This window comes from Capricornis sumatraensis, chromosome 2 (genome assembly GCF_032405125.1).
Source record: "Capricornis sumatraensis isolate serow.1 chromosome 2, serow.2, whole genome shotgun sequence".
NCBI classification, from domain to species: domain Eukaryota; kingdom Metazoa; phylum Chordata; class Mammalia; order Artiodactyla; family Bovidae; genus Capricornis; species Capricornis sumatraensis.
Genome location: NC_091070.1, coordinates 128,221,205 through 128,237,300, shown reverse-complemented (window position 1 = coordinate 128,237,300; position 16,096 = coordinate 128,221,205). Strand labels below are relative to the sequence as shown.

Below are 16,096 nucleotides of genomic sequence, written 5' to 3'. Positions count from 1 at the left end.
CCAGCCCAGGCCCTGTAGGATATAGATAACGAGGATCCCAAGACCATAGGAGGCATTCGTGAGAACACCGAGAGGCTGGCCCCAGAGCCTGGTCAGGGAAGCCATCCGCAGGTAGGCGCGGGGCCTGGGGTCTGCAGGGACGCGCAGTCCCTCCTGCGAGCGCTGGCTTTTCCTTTAGCACCAGAGGAGCTCCCTGATTCCCAGGAAGGCCCCTCCGCGCGACGATTCTGTCCCGGGCCCGCAGAGATTCGGAGGCTCAGTTCCACGGACATCCCCGCACCCACTGCGGACCTTGCGCGCGCTCCAAAGCGGGCCGGTCACGCTGGGCGGAGAGAGGAGGTACGCGGGAGCTGCATGGCCGCCGAATCCCCGCTGCCCAGCCGGCCGGGGCGCCCCGCAGAGACACGGTCTCGGCCGCCCGGGACGTGGGCACGCGCGCCCCAGGCCCCGGCGCCCTCCTGCCTGGAGCCCGGGCCGGTCGCAGCCGGCACGGCCCCGGCCTGGGGGTGGGGTTGGGGCGGGGGGCGGAGCCAGGCCCGCGGTCGGTGTCAGGTTGCTCCGGTAACGGTGACGTGCCGGGCGTGGGCGGGGCTAGCACGCAGGTTGCATATTTTAGGAAGTGAGGAGGAGGCGCGGGCTTGAGCTGCGGCGGGGTCTGGGGCTCAGAGCAGCGGCGGGAGGAGGCGGACACGTGGCAGCAGCAGCAGTAGCAGCCCCGGCGGCGACGGCGGCGGCAGAAGGCATCGGCCGGAGCCGCCTGCCGTCTTCCCTCCTTCCCGCCTTGCGGCAGCCCTAGCTCCTTCCTCTTCGCTCCCCCGGCCGCGCTTCTTGGCCGGGAGCCGCTCTCTTTTCTCTCTCATTCTCTGAACAGAAGGACCCGGCGCGGGGCGCAGACCACCGCCGCTATGGGGAAGGGGGTGAGTGTCGGGCGAGCCAGGGGAGGGGCGCGGGGAGCCCTGGTCGGGAGGCGGAGGAAGGGGAGGAAGTCTGGAGGGCGACCGCAGCCGGCGGGAGGCGAAGGAGGAGGAAGCGGCGCAGCGCGGAATGGGTTGGCACAGCGGCGAGGCTTAAAAGGCGACGCACTTTGGAAATGGAGGGAGTGCGGTAATGAGAGGCGGACGGGGGCGAAGAGAGCGCCCAGGGGCCGGAGCGCGGCAGCTCCGGGCGGTGCGCAGACCCTGAGGGGCCGAGCGCGCCCGGGGTCTGGGGCTCCTGGAGGCGGCGCTCGGGAGCCGCCGGCTCTGGAGGAGAAGGAGGGAGCACGGCAGTCGGGCGGCCCTGGCCAGGAGCGGGCCGCCGGCGGCATCCCCAGCCCGCTCGTTCCCTCCCTCCTTCCGCCCGCCCTCACCTCCCGTCTCTCGCCTTCCTTTCTCCCTCCGCCCTTCTCGCCGGGAGGAAAGGCGTGCTCCTCCCCTTCCCCTGTGGGCGCTCTGCCCGGCCGGTTCCCGGGCTGCGGTTCCCGCCGCGGCTCCGGCCCGGGCCCTGGGGGGCTTGCCATGCGGGGCCGGCTTTGGGGTCCTAGGCTCCTCCTGGAGGCGCCAGGGTTTAGCCAGTTGTCCGCAGAGGCGGCCGCCCTCCCCCAAAGGGTAAAAAAAAAACCTGGCTTTCCCTTAGCGTGGAGCCGGTCAGGCGGGCTGGTGCCAGAAAGGGTGTGCCTTCGCTCTAGGATGGCCTTGAAGGTATACTTTTGAGAGCTTTGATGGGCCACTTTCCATAAACACGGGATGCACTCGGGGCAGCCTGAGCAACAGGAGTGGTCATCTTGTTGGTGGGGAGGGTGAATGTAGATTTTTTTGGAATAGCCTGGAAAGAGCACAGGCTAATCCACCAGAGTCCCCGGGTACTATAAATACGAAAAAAGGAAGGGAAGCGAGGACAGTACAGGTTAGGAGTGTCTACGCACGGAAGAGAGATTCTAGAAGCAACGAACCTCCTCCTCCCCGGGCAGGAGAGGTGAGCACTGTGGGAATACCAGAACGATGGCTGGTTCCTGCATTTTTGTAACTCAGTTAACCTATAGGCCCGAGGCCAAAGTCCAGTCGAGAAAAGTTTATACAAAATGACCATCAGAAGTATCAATTGATGGGATAAAATGACCAGGTCGTGAGAATACCAGTAGGAGAGAATCCCCTCCATTGTGTCCAGGGCTTGCAGGCTATCCGGCGGTTAGTAGGACTTTGAAGGGTCTGAGGGCTCCTCCGTGTGGAGTGAGTGATGGGGGAAGAGGGAGGGTTCATTCTTTGGGGACTCTAGATGGATTTTGAAGGAGGTCATTGAAAGGTTTGGACCTGGTGGAGAAGGGAAGGAGAAGTGGGAATGCACAGCTTGAATCTTTTAAAAGCATAAAATCTGGAGGGCTGCTGGCTCAGGTCAAGTAGCTGAAGAGAACTGAGTGCCAGCCTCTGTCCTCGGGGGTGCAAACTAGGTTAGTGGCCTATGCTTATACACACCATCAAACCCTAGGTCATTCCAGTAAACAGGCTCTTAAAAGCTTATTTCTTTGTCTCTTCCTCCTCAGAAAAATAGTTGATTTCTTGAGCCACACATTACTGATAGCAGGACGGTAGAACCCTGTAGATGTGTACCCAAGCTTGGCCTAGGAAGGTGAAGGGATTTGCTCAAGGTCAAATGGTTGGTTCGTGACACACCAGATGTCCCTGATTCTTGAACAGGCTGTAGTGTCCAAGCCTAAATACTCACTCACTCCTTAACAATGACTTATATGCAGAACTCTTAAGTTATTTTTCAGATGAAACTGGGGTATTTGTTGGATTAGTGAAAGATCTTTGAGTAAATTTAAATTATGTCCGTAGACCTGTATGTCCCTTGGGTAACCACACACTTGCACAGTAGTGGTAAAGATAACAGCGTACCCGGGCTGTGGAGGTTCAACCTTGATGTCTTATGGATTCTAATAGCATGTCTAGGGGCTAGCAAACCCAAAGTTGGAATTGTAACTGGTTAACACAGGCTGATATGCTGCTTATCTGCTGGGTTGTCATTAGTATTTTGAGTACTCTGATGAATTGAACATTAGGGAGGGTGTATCTCTGTGTGTCTGTGTTCTGGTGGTGGTGGTTAATTCTTCTGGGATAAAATAACTGCTTTTGTCCCTAGTGACTTACTCTGATAGTCCAAATGTTCAGAAGGATATTTTATGCTGAAATGTTGGGATTTTTCCACATGGGGATTAAAATGTGGGTGGAGTGGTGACTAAAGCCCTGCTGATAATTGGTTAACCAGGAAGCCTGTGCTGGCAGCTAATTTTTAAGGTCATTGTTCATTTCTTCCCCTCCTCTTCCCACTACTGTTGGGGGCCCAGGTTTTGACTGTATTTCAGGTGATTTTAGTTCTCCTTAAAAAATCGATCTCCTAAGCTTTGGGTAATGAAATGAAAGAACCAGCTCCTGCTGAATCATTCCTGGATGAAATAGGATTTTGTCCTTTTTTTTTTTTTTTTTTTCATACTGGCTGCTTTTGCCAGTGACTTGGCTTAAATCTGCAGCTCGGCCTACCACCCACAATTCTTTAGCCAACCAAAGATATGCAAGAAACTTTATTTTTCTCAAGTTTACAGAAGACCAGGGTGGGGAGGAGGGATGTCACTAGGCCTTTCTCCGCAGTTCTCCATTGTTAGAACATTACCTTAGTTACCTAGCTTATGGGTAGTGATGTAAAGAGGAGCTGGGGAAAAGGTGCAGGTTACACAAGGTATACACATGTCAGCAGAAATCCTGGTTGCAGGGTAACACTGTCAGCTGCCCTTTTGGAGCTCAACTTGAAAGTGACTGAATCTCCTATGGCTGTTGTAAAGCCAGGACTTTAGACTGAAAACATCATAAGGCAGAGTGCTCAGGATGGAAAGTTGCCTGGGCCCAGCTGGAACAAGTGGAGTGGTTAAGGGAGGAACTGGGGACAGAGAAGGTTGGGGTTGCATCACATCCTTTGCCTGTCAAGTGTTCAGTGTATCTGAGTGTGATTTTTTTTCCCCCTGCCACCCCCCCCCCCACGCCCCCACTTTCTGTACCCTGCTGCTGCTCTGAGGGTGTATTCTCTTTGGGTAACTTACTGTTGGTTAATTTGTAGTTTTCTCTGCCAGTAAGTTTGTAACACTCTGGTGACTCACCTTTGGGTGGGAGGGTAGGAAAGGGGAGGTCTGCATCATAAATCTGAGAAGATTGAGAGTAGGCTCAGCCTGACAACCCCCCTCCCCCAAAAGGAGGGGGAGGAATTTTTAAAAACCTAGTAAAATGTTTAGGCAGGGGAAGAGTAAAGCTTAAAATATCCAGCCCCCACCCCCTGCCCAAGTGTTATTCTTAAATTGCATTTTAAAAAGAAAAAAGTGGATTCAACGTTTATAGCCCATCCATTCTCCACCCCAGAACCCTTTTAGAGCATTGTTTGCTGGCCATTATTTTAGCAGCAAATGAATAGATTAGTGACTGTCTTCAGTCAGGCTGTGTTCTTTCACATAGTATATCCAAATTTAAGACTGACAGTGGCTTTAAAGATAATTTTCTTGAAAGGAGTTTGTGTGGAAAAGTAAAACTAGTTTCTTTATTTAAAACAAAAAAGGTTATAAAAGCCCCGAAGCGTCCGTTTCTCATCTGACCCTTAGCTAGAGTACTCACACGTTTATAGAGTGCAAGGCAAGTGAGAGTGGCACCTGTTATCGTTGGTCTTTTGGCATTGAGAGATCAAGCATGTATCAAGTATGGGTTTGTGCTGTTCACCAGTTAAGTCTTAAGCCTTTTCAAAACTAGAAAATAGTTTTTCTCTCACCTGAAAAAAAAAAAAATACTGAGGGTTGGAAAGAATGGAAAGTATTATGAATTACCCACCCCAGGGAGGCCAAGTGAAAGTGTCAGTGGCTAGGATGACGGCTTTTTAAGTTCTCATCTACTTTCACTTTTCAGGTAAAAGGCTTTACATTTTCAGAGTCTTGGTCAAGGTCGTATGAAATGAAATGGGCTTTTCAGCCCTCTGAGGGGTGGGAGGACTAGCATCTGTGCTGTGGTGCCTCCTCCTAGCTGCCCAGGGCCCTCTGCCAGCCAGCAGGCCAGAAGAAGAAACACGAGTGTCAGATCAGATGGCCTCACAGTAATCAGAGTGGCTGCTTTTGGCCAGCACAACACTGGGCAGAATGTTTCCCTGGCCCTGCCAGAGCTGTCCAATTCTGGATTCCGCTGAAATTACATGTCCAGTAAGTGATAATGTGAAGGACAGAGATTTTTAAAATCCACTAACTATTTTCTTAAACTCATCTTCATTTATGTATTTTTGGAAAAGGAGACGTAACCAAATCAGGCTTGAACTTTCTCATGTTGCTATGAATCGAGTGTGTGTGTGAGAGGAAGTGTATTCTTTGGCTGGAGTCGGAGAGAGACTGTTCCTCTGCATATGAGTCACCTCCTTAGTTGTGCTTAAATCTGTCATCAGGAATCCACAAGAAGTTCTTCATTTATTTGACTAATGTTTGAGATAGCAGATTCTGTCAGTGAGAATAGAAGCACCCCACTCTACCCCCCAACCCACCCTCCAGTTTTCCTCTCTGGTTTCATATGGATCCTGAGTCGAGGGAATTTTGGCCAGTAGACCCCATTCCTTAGTTCCGTTTTGACTTTACAGTGAATTATATCTGGACGTTAATTAGTTCTGTATCTGGTTTTATTCAAACCCTCTGTAGTAACAGCTAGTAGATTTTTTTCTGTTGGTGATCTGAACAGTGGATCCTTGATGCCTGTGCTTTGATCTTTGGGACCTGCATTGTTTTCAGTGTTCAGGTTTCGTGGATCAGGGGGCTTGGCACTCAGTTTATCTTTCCTGTTTGTCGGCATGGTGAGGGCAGATCCTCATGCACTTTGGGGTGTTACCCTCTTGTGTTTTTCTTTCATCCTCCATATGATGCTTCTGTAGTGCCATATTGGTTTTGTTTCAACCCAGGGGGCATTTCTCTAGGTTATCACTGCCTTTGTTCTTTTCAGCCCTACAGCTATATTACTTCCCACCCTAGGCTTCGGGGTACCAATTGAGGGGAGTGATCAGGACTTTGGAAATTAATTCAGTCTGCTTTTAATGCTTGTGCCAGTTGTTAATCCATGGTCTCTCAAACCGACAACTTCGTTCGAGTAGCACTAGCCAGAGTGGTCTGACAAAGTGAGAAAGGGATGAGGAGGGCAGCAAATGGGGGGAATAGGCAGAATATTTTAACTCTTTACAACCCAGGCACCTAGTGTAGAGGTAGAAAGTAACACCCCATTTTTAAAACTGAAAAAGCACATTTTTAAAGAGGTAGTAAATCTAGAGTATATTGATTATTTAGATGCTTTAGATTTTTTTTTTTTGAATGATCATAAATGTATACTAACTATTGCAGGTAGGGTGGGCTGTCAGGCTCCTTAAATTTCACATGCAGGTAGATTGGAGAGGAAGGTTAAGCCTTGTTCATTTTGGGCTGAGGGAACCCGCCGGCTAGAGCTGGACTCTAGCTGCACTCTGCTGGCTGATGGACTGCAGCCCAAGTTTGGAGGGACTGAGCTGAGTTCACGAAGAGACCCACTGCTGTGGCCTGGCTGCTTGGTATTCCCCAGGTCCACCACGGTTTAGGTAAGGGAGAGAAGGAGTGTGAAGGTAGGGTGTTCCCTTGGGTCACCTCCTGTTCCTCACTGCCCTAAATGCTGCTCTGGGCTGCTGGCTGTAGAATCACAGCAGTGCCTGCCCTCTCCCATCTCCAGCCTCAGATCCCTGGCCAGAGAACATTCTTTGTACATAAACTTCTTAGTCATTTGGGAGTGATCAGAGCTGTAATGAACTTGGTGTGATAATAATTTCTGTTTTCTTTGTTTTAGTTGATGATAAAATTTAAAAATGCCCAAAATGAGGTTTCTTTTTTTAAGATTATGACTTTTCATAGTCAATGAGGGATGGCAGTGATATGTCAATTAAAACCAAGTTATAATAACTGTCATGTAGTGCTTTGCACAGTACCTTCACATACACTATTGGGTTTGATAATGATGTAATAATACATCAGGAAGATCCGCAGGCTACCCCCCCACCCCCGCCCCCGTCCCTTTATATATAAAAGAAAGATGTAGTCTACTCTAGGCAGTATTCCTAGGCAACCAGCAGGATCAGAGAGAGATCATCCCTTCGACTTCCCTGCCTAACTGGAATCAGAGGTACCTTTTCTACAGCCCTCTTGGCCAGCTTTTAAACAGGCTGCATTTGGGGCAGTTACTTTTACTCTTCTTCTGGCCCCTCTTGATAGTCCAAAGCTTGCTTTGTCAGTTTTAGAAACAGTGCTGGCTTTAGGTGTTTTGGTTTTGGATTTGATGGTAGCTCCTTGATTCATCAGACTATTGGAATGCCATCTAGAGTCTTTAGTAGTTACCCCCAAGTGTTATTTCCATTTTAGACGAGGAGGAAACTGAGGCTGACTGTTCAGGATTGTCTTGCTGGCATATGGCAGAGCTAGAATGACCTGGGGCTGACTTAAAAGCACCATCCATAGTCCCATCCCAAGGGTATAGATGTCTTTGCTCCCAAGTACTCTCCAGACTTCATCAACAGCAACTTCTGAAGTCTGAAGGTCTCTGACCTCCCTATTGGCTACAGGGGATTGTGCTGATAGGGTGGGAACTGTGGTCAGATGTCCACTCTGCTCAATTGAGAACATCTCCAAGGCCTGCCCTCCTGGGGGCTTGTAGAGATGGATCTGAGGGCCTCGGGGCAACTTTAGCTTATGCAGACCTCCAGTGACTCAACCTCTGGGATAGAAACGTCTCTCCTAAACTCCTTGTACCTTCTTTGTGTGCCTTTTAAAAAAAGTTAGGGATAATTCTTGGCTTCCCTTATGGCTCAGCTGATAAGAAATCTGCCTGCAATGCGGGAGACTCCGGTTCAATCCCTGGGTCAGGAAGATCCCCTGGAGAAGGAAATGGCAACCCACTCCAGTATTCTGGCCTGGAGAATTCTATGGACTGTATAGTCCATGGGGTCACAGAGTCGGACACGGACACGACTGAATGACTTTCACTTTCATATGGATAATTCTCTGTACCTGTCATATCTGTTTCCCACTCCTCCCTCTTTAAATTGTCAATTACTGAAGAAGAGGAAGGTGCCTCGTCAGCCCCAACAGATCATGCTCATTGTAAGGATTCAGTCTGTGCTTTTAAAGAAGTGAAGGTTGGGGCCTCGGCCTGGGGGCTGGAGTGCTGAGGGTGGGCACCTCCCCTGTGCTGCATACCAGCCCCATTCTGCTGTGTGCATAAATTCACAGACATGAATAGATGACAACAGAAAATGGTATTAGAGCAGCGAAGTGAAGTCGCTCAGTCATGTCTGACTCTTTGTGACCCCATGGACTCTAGCCTACCAGGCTCCTTCATCCATGGGATTTTCCAGGCAAGAGTACTGAAGTGCGTTGCCATTTCCTTCTCCAGGGGATCTTCCCAACCCAGGGGTCGAACCCAGGAGGAATCAGCAGCTTTGTACAGGAAGCTTTGGAAGATGTTATTTACTGTTGTCTGCCTGCAGTTGGGACAGAATTGAACAAACGAAAGGGGTTTGGTGCTTGGGGCTGTGGGGAAAGCTGCAAGTGAATTCTGTTCTTTTCTATCAGGAGAAATCACTGAAACGAATGAAGCTCTTGCCAAAAATCCAGGGCTTGTCATCGCATTTTGTGGTGAAGATGGTTGGCTAATCAAGATGACACTCAATAACCATTCAGAACTAGATGAGCTAATTCAGATGAAGAAGCAACTGAGAAATACATAATCTGTCGAGAAGTGAAAATGAATCCCCTAAATAAACGAAGTTGAAACAATTTAAAATAAATACTAAATAAATGAACCTTGCTCCAGGTTTCAGCCTTGGCTCCTTTGGTTAGGAATTTTCTCTCCCTACATCCTGAGCACCGTTTTCCTCTACCCAGATCAAAGGGTGGCAGAACTTATAGTGAACCTTTGAGAAAATGAAATCCCCTGGAAGCACAGGGTGAAGTAATAACACTTTTGGTTTGAGGCTGTGTCACACTGGGCAAGCCCCTGCCCTTGCTGTGACCTCCTACTTCCTAAATTAGAACGGGGTGTGGGGGAAGGTTTGCAAATGGCCCTTTTGAGGAGGGTGTAACAGTAACCTTGAGCCTCCGTTGTATTTATCCTAGGGAGACAGCACAGTGGTGCCCCAAGGGTGCTGCCCACAGAGCGTGGTACCTGCCTGGCCTCTGGGCATTTCCTAATTAAAAAATGACTTGTATACCTGAAGGAGTGGGAAGGTCATGGGAGTAGGTTGGGGAGGCCATGTTACCATTCCCCTTTTCATGACCTTTGTTTTTCCCAAATGCTTTTCAAAGAAATAATAGAATATTATCTACCCAATTTTAAGTTGTTCCCTGTTCCACCCTGCATTCCACCCTTCCACACAGACAGATTCCCACTCCCCCCACCCCCCGCCTTGAAACTAGTAATTGAGATTGGTAGGGACTGGAGTAATGTTTGGTTCCCATCAAGATGAGCTGGTATTATTGTTTTACTTGTAGGAAAGAACTGAATTGCATAAGTAGCCTGGTCTTCTGGACAAACAGTGCCTAGTGAAACAATTAAAATCTTGACGGAAAAGAATTATCTCGTTAGTACTTCCCCTGTCTCTTTTACAAATCTCCTGCTTTAAACTTACCCCCTCTTAGTATGCCATGAATTGATGGAGAAAGGGGAGGGTTATTAGGGGGGCTCTATTTCCAGCTACCTTAAGCATTGAGAACTGTGAAGCTTCAGGCAAGGGGTCTGTTTTTGCAAAGGGGGATAGAACTTTGCAACATATCCAAGTTTTAGCTGCTCTAATAACTCTCTCCCCCTCTTTCAGAGTGTAAGATGTTGAAAGCCAGAAAATAATCAAAGCCTGCAGATGGTGAGGCAGAGGGATTTTAACTCTGATTTTCATATATTTAAATTAAATATCTTTTAATGATACTCAACTTTGCTTAGAGAATTTGTGGAATGGATTTTAAAAATAAATACAAACTGGCCACGTGAGTCTTTGAGAGCTCCCTCCCTAGTCAATGTGTTTAACGTTTCAGTGTTGTGCTTCTTCATTAAAAATACGGAGGCAATCCAGTGGTCCGCGCGAGGAGGGCAGAGGGGGTGGCCTTTTTTTTTTTTTTTTGGTTTGTGTTGTCTTGTTTCCTTCCAGTGTGTGTGATGATATTCCATTTTACCTCTGGCACCAGGGCTCTACCAGAGAGGCGCTCACCAGCGTGGTTGCTCCATAGTGGAGAGAATGTTGAGAATGTTGACTATCTTTAGCTCTCCTTCATTCTTAACAGATAAGATACAGAAGCTAAAGGACACTCTGAAAAAATTAATCTGCAGGGAACACTGTAAATGTAACCACACAAGTTGAGCAGTGTGAATACTGTACATGTCCTTATGTCTTGGCAGCACGAACTTGAAGTTACAATCTCTTTAGAGTCTTAAGAGGGTATTTTTCAAATTCAACTCGGACAGTTCATTTCCAAGTGTTAGACAAGAACCCAGTTTCGGGCCCTGGAAGGGGTCCGCCTTCCTGCAACAAAGTGATTATAGTATTTATTTACAACCATATCTGCTATAAGATATTTATATGTTTTGATTTTTTTTTATTTTCAACACAGTATCATTTTAATCTAGACAGTGTTTCTACTTACTGCCTTAGTACCTGGTGTACTCCTGAAAATTAGAAATGAATAAGGGAGAGCCGTGAATGAACAGAAATTGCACCACAGAGCACCCATTGTAAGAAAATTGCCAAGATTGCCTTTCTTTTCCCTTCTTAGGAGATGGTGGTGGTTGCAAGCAGGTTGTGGGCTGGGGGCCTCTGGCGTGGGGGGGGGTCTCTTCTGCTCTGGGGACCACCCTTAGGAGCACTAAGTTCCGGCCTTGTGTAGCTGAGCGCAGGCATTTTCAGCAGGAGGTGGGGGAGTGGAACAATCTAAATTTAAACTATGGAATCAACGTTTTCTCTAAAAATTGTTCCAGTTTTCAAGAGGCGTAGGTGGATCCTGTGAATTGTGTGATAATGCACATGCTTCTCCTATATCCTGCCTCTGTCAAAACATTTCCAGGGACTTTTCATTTGGGGGCTTTATTCTCAGGCTGCAGATTAGGGTGGGGAGTCCCTTTTTTGTTTTTCACTTAAAGAATTTGAAAGACTCTTGGGCTGACTTCTTTTTTTAAATAAGGTAAAAAAGTTCGAAGGTATTATATTTAAAGTTGGTATGTAATGACTTCTTTGCAAAGATAAGAATTAGACATGATAATCAAGTCATTAGCATTTAGGTGTATATCGTTTAGTCCTCTCAAACATCTAAGGGAATGGGCACCATTATCTCTGTGCTAGGGAAGAGAATAGAGCAATTTCAGAATCAGTGATTTGCCCAAGGACACACAGTTGTTAAGTGGTGGAGCCCAGGATTTGATGTCTGATTCAGAGTACAAGAAGAAGGAAATGGCAACCCACTCCAGTGTTCTTGCCTGGAGAATCCCATGGACGGAGGAGCTTGGTGGGCTACAGTTCACGGGTCGCAAGGAGTTGGACACGACTGAGCGACTTCACTTTAGGAGTACAAGTGCATGAGTATAGTGTATTATACTCTAAGTTAGTGATGTGAAGATAGTTTCATCTTTCAGTGGGGAGGATGAAGGGCCATGGTATGGAAATGTTGACAGCACAACCTTCTCTCCCGCCCCCCACCCCAGACGGAAGCAACTGGGAGGGCCATTCTGAGTCCTGACAAGGCCTTCCCACTGGTCTTAGCCCTAGGGTGCAGATGGCCTGTCTTGAGCTAGAGATGGCAGTATTCTGGATCATACTGGATTGTTGTTGAGTATGCCTCATCAGCACATATATTTCCATGGATATTAGCCCAATGACTCTTCAAGATGCTCGCCTAAAACTGCTGAAAATCCTTTCTCCACAACCTTGAATTTTGAGATGCTGTTACTAATTCACAATCACACCTTTCCCTCATTCCTCTATAGGTTGGACGTGATAAATATGAACCGGCTGCTGTTTCAGAGCATGGCGACAAAAAAAAGGCCAAGAAAGAGAGGGATATGGACGAGCTGAAGAAAGAAGTTTCTATGGTAAGTACCAGCAGGAAGGGTACTTTCTGTTCTTAAGTATGAATTGTATCTTATATCCTTGAGTGTGTGGTGCCCCTCCCCCCAGCCATTCTTCAATCAGATTTGCTTCATTTTCAAAGTAAAGAGATTATAGCAGTCCTACAAATGTTACTGAATGGTAGAGGTTGGTAGGGAAATTTTCATTGTAAAAGCTGTCAGCGGGTTGGACAAGTTATTCAATACTCTGTATTCAGTATTCAATACTCAATATTCAACCAAAGGTCCACAGAGGAGCGGTTGATATCATGGGCCTTTGCTTCTGTGTTTCTGAATCATACTGAATGTAGGGAACTTCCAGCCTCTTCAGGCGGTGGAGGCCTCCACGGATGCAACCTGTCTAGAATTTGCCTGGTCAGGCTGTGAAGGCCCCCATCATACAGCTTGAGCCATTCTCTGTTGAAGACCACTCAGTAGGAGCTGTGTGGTCACCAAGCCATTGGCAATGGTGAGAGTATATATACTAACTTGTGTTCTGAGCCTAATGATAGTGAGGGATGACACTGATGGTTTTTTAATTCCTTTTTTAGTGATAAAATGTTTAATTCTTTTTGTTTTCCCATAGGATGATCATAAACTTAGCCTTGATGAACTTCATCGCAAATATGGAACAGACTTGAACCGAGTATGTTGTAATTTTTGTTTGTTTGCATCGAGTTCTGCTCTTTCCCATCACATTTTCCCCTGGTATCGCAGGCCTAACCTTGGCGACTCTGGAATAGTGATAGCCACCATCCATATCATGTCTGCCGTGTGACATGCACAGAGCTTGGGCTCTTATGTGCTGTTTTACTATTTTGTTTCCCCTGAAACTTTTTGAAAATAGTCATTATTTTCCCCATCTTGTAGCAAGTGACAAGCAACAAGTAGGAGCTCCAGGATTTGAAACCAAACAGATCCAAGGTCATGCTTACCACCTGACCTTGTGGGCACAGATGTTCCGTTTATTCTTTGACATTGTTAAATTGAGTCGAAAATTTCAACTAGTTGAATCTTGAACAATTCAGATTTTTGTATTTTTATCAGCTAGCTCATGGTAGTAGGTCAGAACCTTGGTTTATTCTGTCATTTATTAGGAACTTTTTTTTACCCAGTTGAAAGAAACTTCAGTAAAATATGTACCTTATACCCTTGTTATCTAGTGGATTTTGATATTAACTTTGCCACAAACAATATAAAAGTAAAATCGGGGCGGGGGGAGTTTGTTCTTTTCTGGACAGTCACTAATAAGTCTTGAGGAATGACTTGAGTGCCAGCTACGATGGAGCTGTTTTTTCAGTAAGTTACCAACAAGCTCTGAGAAGTTTGGGGCCTTAGGCTCTGAGAGGAGGCCCGGCGCTAAGACCCAGCAGGCAGTTGTTCTCTGAGCACCTCATGTGGGTTATCTCACTGAAGTTTACTCTAGGTTCCTATGACGTGTGTTCTCTGCAACCTAGGTCAGTCACTTACTCAAATGCTGTGGGGCTGTTGTCTTGTAAAATGGGGTAAATGAAAGGGTTGGGTAAAGGTTGTGGTGAGAATTAAAGTTAACTGGAAGTACTGGATTCAGTGCCCAATATGCAGAGACAGCTCAGATGGCTGGTGTCGGTGGTGGTCATTCTGTCCAGGGATCGTGTCGTGAACTTGAGGCAGAGGAAGGTCCTGAAATAAGTCCATGTGGACCCTGTAGGTGTTCTTGTCCCTTTCCCCATATTCCCTCCTTGATTCTGATATTAAAGATAACTTGAGAACAAAATATATATACATGCTTCAGGCAAACATGTTTTTTATGTCTTTTGTGAAAGTAACCACATTTTCCCCTCATGGTGGGAGCCGTGTGTCTCTTATCTGCTGTCAGTGCATCTTGGATTAAAGGCCATTAGAAAACAGCAGGGCCTCAGTACAGTGGGCTCTTCTTCAGTTCAGTTCAGTCGCTCAGTCGTGTCCGACTCTTTGCGACCCCGTGAATCGCAGCACGCCAGGCCTCCCTGTCCATCACCAACTCCCGGAGTTCACCCAGACTCATGTCCATTGAGTCCGTGATGCCATCCAGCCATCTCATCCTCGGTCATCCCCTTCTCCTCCTGCCCCCAATCCCTCCCAGCATCAGAGTCTTTTCCAATGAGTCAACTCTTCGCATGAGGTGGCCAAAGTTCTGGAGCTTCAGCTTTAGCATCATTCCTTCCAAAGAAATCCCAGGGCTGATCTCCTTCAGAATGGACTGGTTGGATCTCCTTGCAGTCCAAGGGACTCTCGAGTCTTCTCCAACACCACAGTTCAAAAGCATCAATTCTTTTCTGCTCAGCCTTCTTCACAGTCCAACTTACACATCCATACATGACCACAGGAAAGACCATAGCCTTGACTAGACGGACCTTAGTCGGCAAAGTAATGTCTCTACTTTTGAATATACTGTCTACGTTGGTCATAACTTTCCTTCCAAGGAGTAAGCACCTTTTAATTTCATGGCTGCAGTCACCATCTGCAGTCATTCTGGAGCCCCCAAAAATAAAGTCTGACACTGTTTCCACTGTTTCCCCATCTATTTCCCATGAAGTGATAGGACCAGATGCCATGATCTTCGTTTTCTGAATGTTGAGCTTTAAGCCAACTTTTTCGGTCTCCTCTTTCACTTTCTTCCCAGTGAATGCTTTTTTTTTTTTTAAGATTTTATTTGTTAATTTTTTGGCCACCCCAGATGGCTCATAGGATCTTAGTTCCCTAACCAGGGATCAAATCTTGGCCCTTGGCAGTGAAAGCCCACCAGAGAAGGCCCCCAGTGAATACTTCTCAACTGATGGGTGTCCTGGGGTTATTAGCTTCAGATATTACACGTGTGACCCCCTTCCCCACCAGACAGGTGTTTTAATTGCCATCCAAGGAATAAAGTTCTATACTGAAATTTGGCAGTTAACCAAGTAACAGGATGGATTCTGACAGATTTTTTTTCCTCCTTTGATATTAATAGTGTTTTTTTCTTTTTCCACTTCCTTGACAGATTCAATACACAGGAAACTCTTGCAAAACTGAATCAATTAGTTAAGGTGGATATCTTTTTGGTAAATGCAGTTTGGCGTGAATTCCTTCTGTAAAACTCAGAAGAGACCATACCAGATTCCAATCTGTCCATGGATCAATTTTAAAAGTATTTCAGTCTGAGTGTTGTAGGTTTCTCAGGACATTTGGGCTCTTGTTTGCCTGAACCATAGGGTGATCATTAGGATTTTGTAGCTTCTGCATTGGCCTGGGACATTTAGTTTCTCTCTGCTTCCTTCTCAGCTGTCAGGTAGCTGTGTTAGCTTGTGAGCTCTGAAGCGCTTGGTCTTACTTATATCCCTCTGTTTCTCAGGGCTTAACAACTGCTCGAGCTGCTGAGATCCTAGCCAGAGATGGACCCAATGCCCTCACGCCCCCTCCCACAACCCCTGAATGGGTCAAGTTCTGTCGACAGCTGTTTGGGGGGTTCTCAATGTTACTGTGGATTGGAGCAGTTCTTTGCTTCTTGGCCTATGGCATCCAAGCTGCTACAGAAGAGGAACCTCAAAATGATAATGTGAGTACCATAGTTCCTAGTGTGGATTGTTAGGTATGCGTAAATATCTGCCATCTATTTATTTTCAGTCGCTATGGGTTACTTGATGGTTTTAAACTCTGGGGAAAGTAACATCAGCGTCAGTTGCCTTCAGGGCCCATACGTCTTCCTTCTTCACTTCAGGTTCTCTCTCTGTCTCCTGCCCTGTGTTGAGATGTTCTTCCAAGCTGGGCATCTACCCTGCACACTGCTGCCCTGAACGGGCAGCTCTGCTCAGACCCTGTGCAGGTCCTGTTGCCACTTTGGTGGAGGGCATAGTTTTTAACATTGGAACATTACACGCATCCAGAAATTTTTGGTAGCCATTCTTCAAGTCACAAGTTGTCTTGAAAATACGTTTAACAAAACAGGAGAAACTGATTCA

At 47.0% G+C, this 16,096-nt stretch overlaps 1 protein-coding gene across 1 annotated transcript in view; it reads left to right on the top strand.

Moving 5' to 3' along the window:
* The first annotated feature begins 650 nt into the window (after positions 1 to 650).
* ATP1A1 (ATPase Na+/K+ transporting subunit alpha 1) overlaps positions 651 to 16,096 on the top strand; it is a 32,614-nt gene continuing 17,168 nt past the window's right edge. Inside the window, exons 1-4 of the mRNA XM_068964615.1 lie at positions 651 to 917; positions 12,021 to 12,125; positions 12,727 to 12,786; positions 15,490 to 15,693. Coding sequence (XP_068820716.1) covers positions 906 to 917; positions 12,021 to 12,125; positions 12,727 to 12,786; positions 15,490 to 15,693 — 381 coding nt within the window. The 5' untranslated portion in view covers positions 651 to 905. The remainder of the gene's footprint in view (positions 918 to 12,020; positions 12,126 to 12,726; positions 12,787 to 15,489; positions 15,694 to 16,096) is intronic.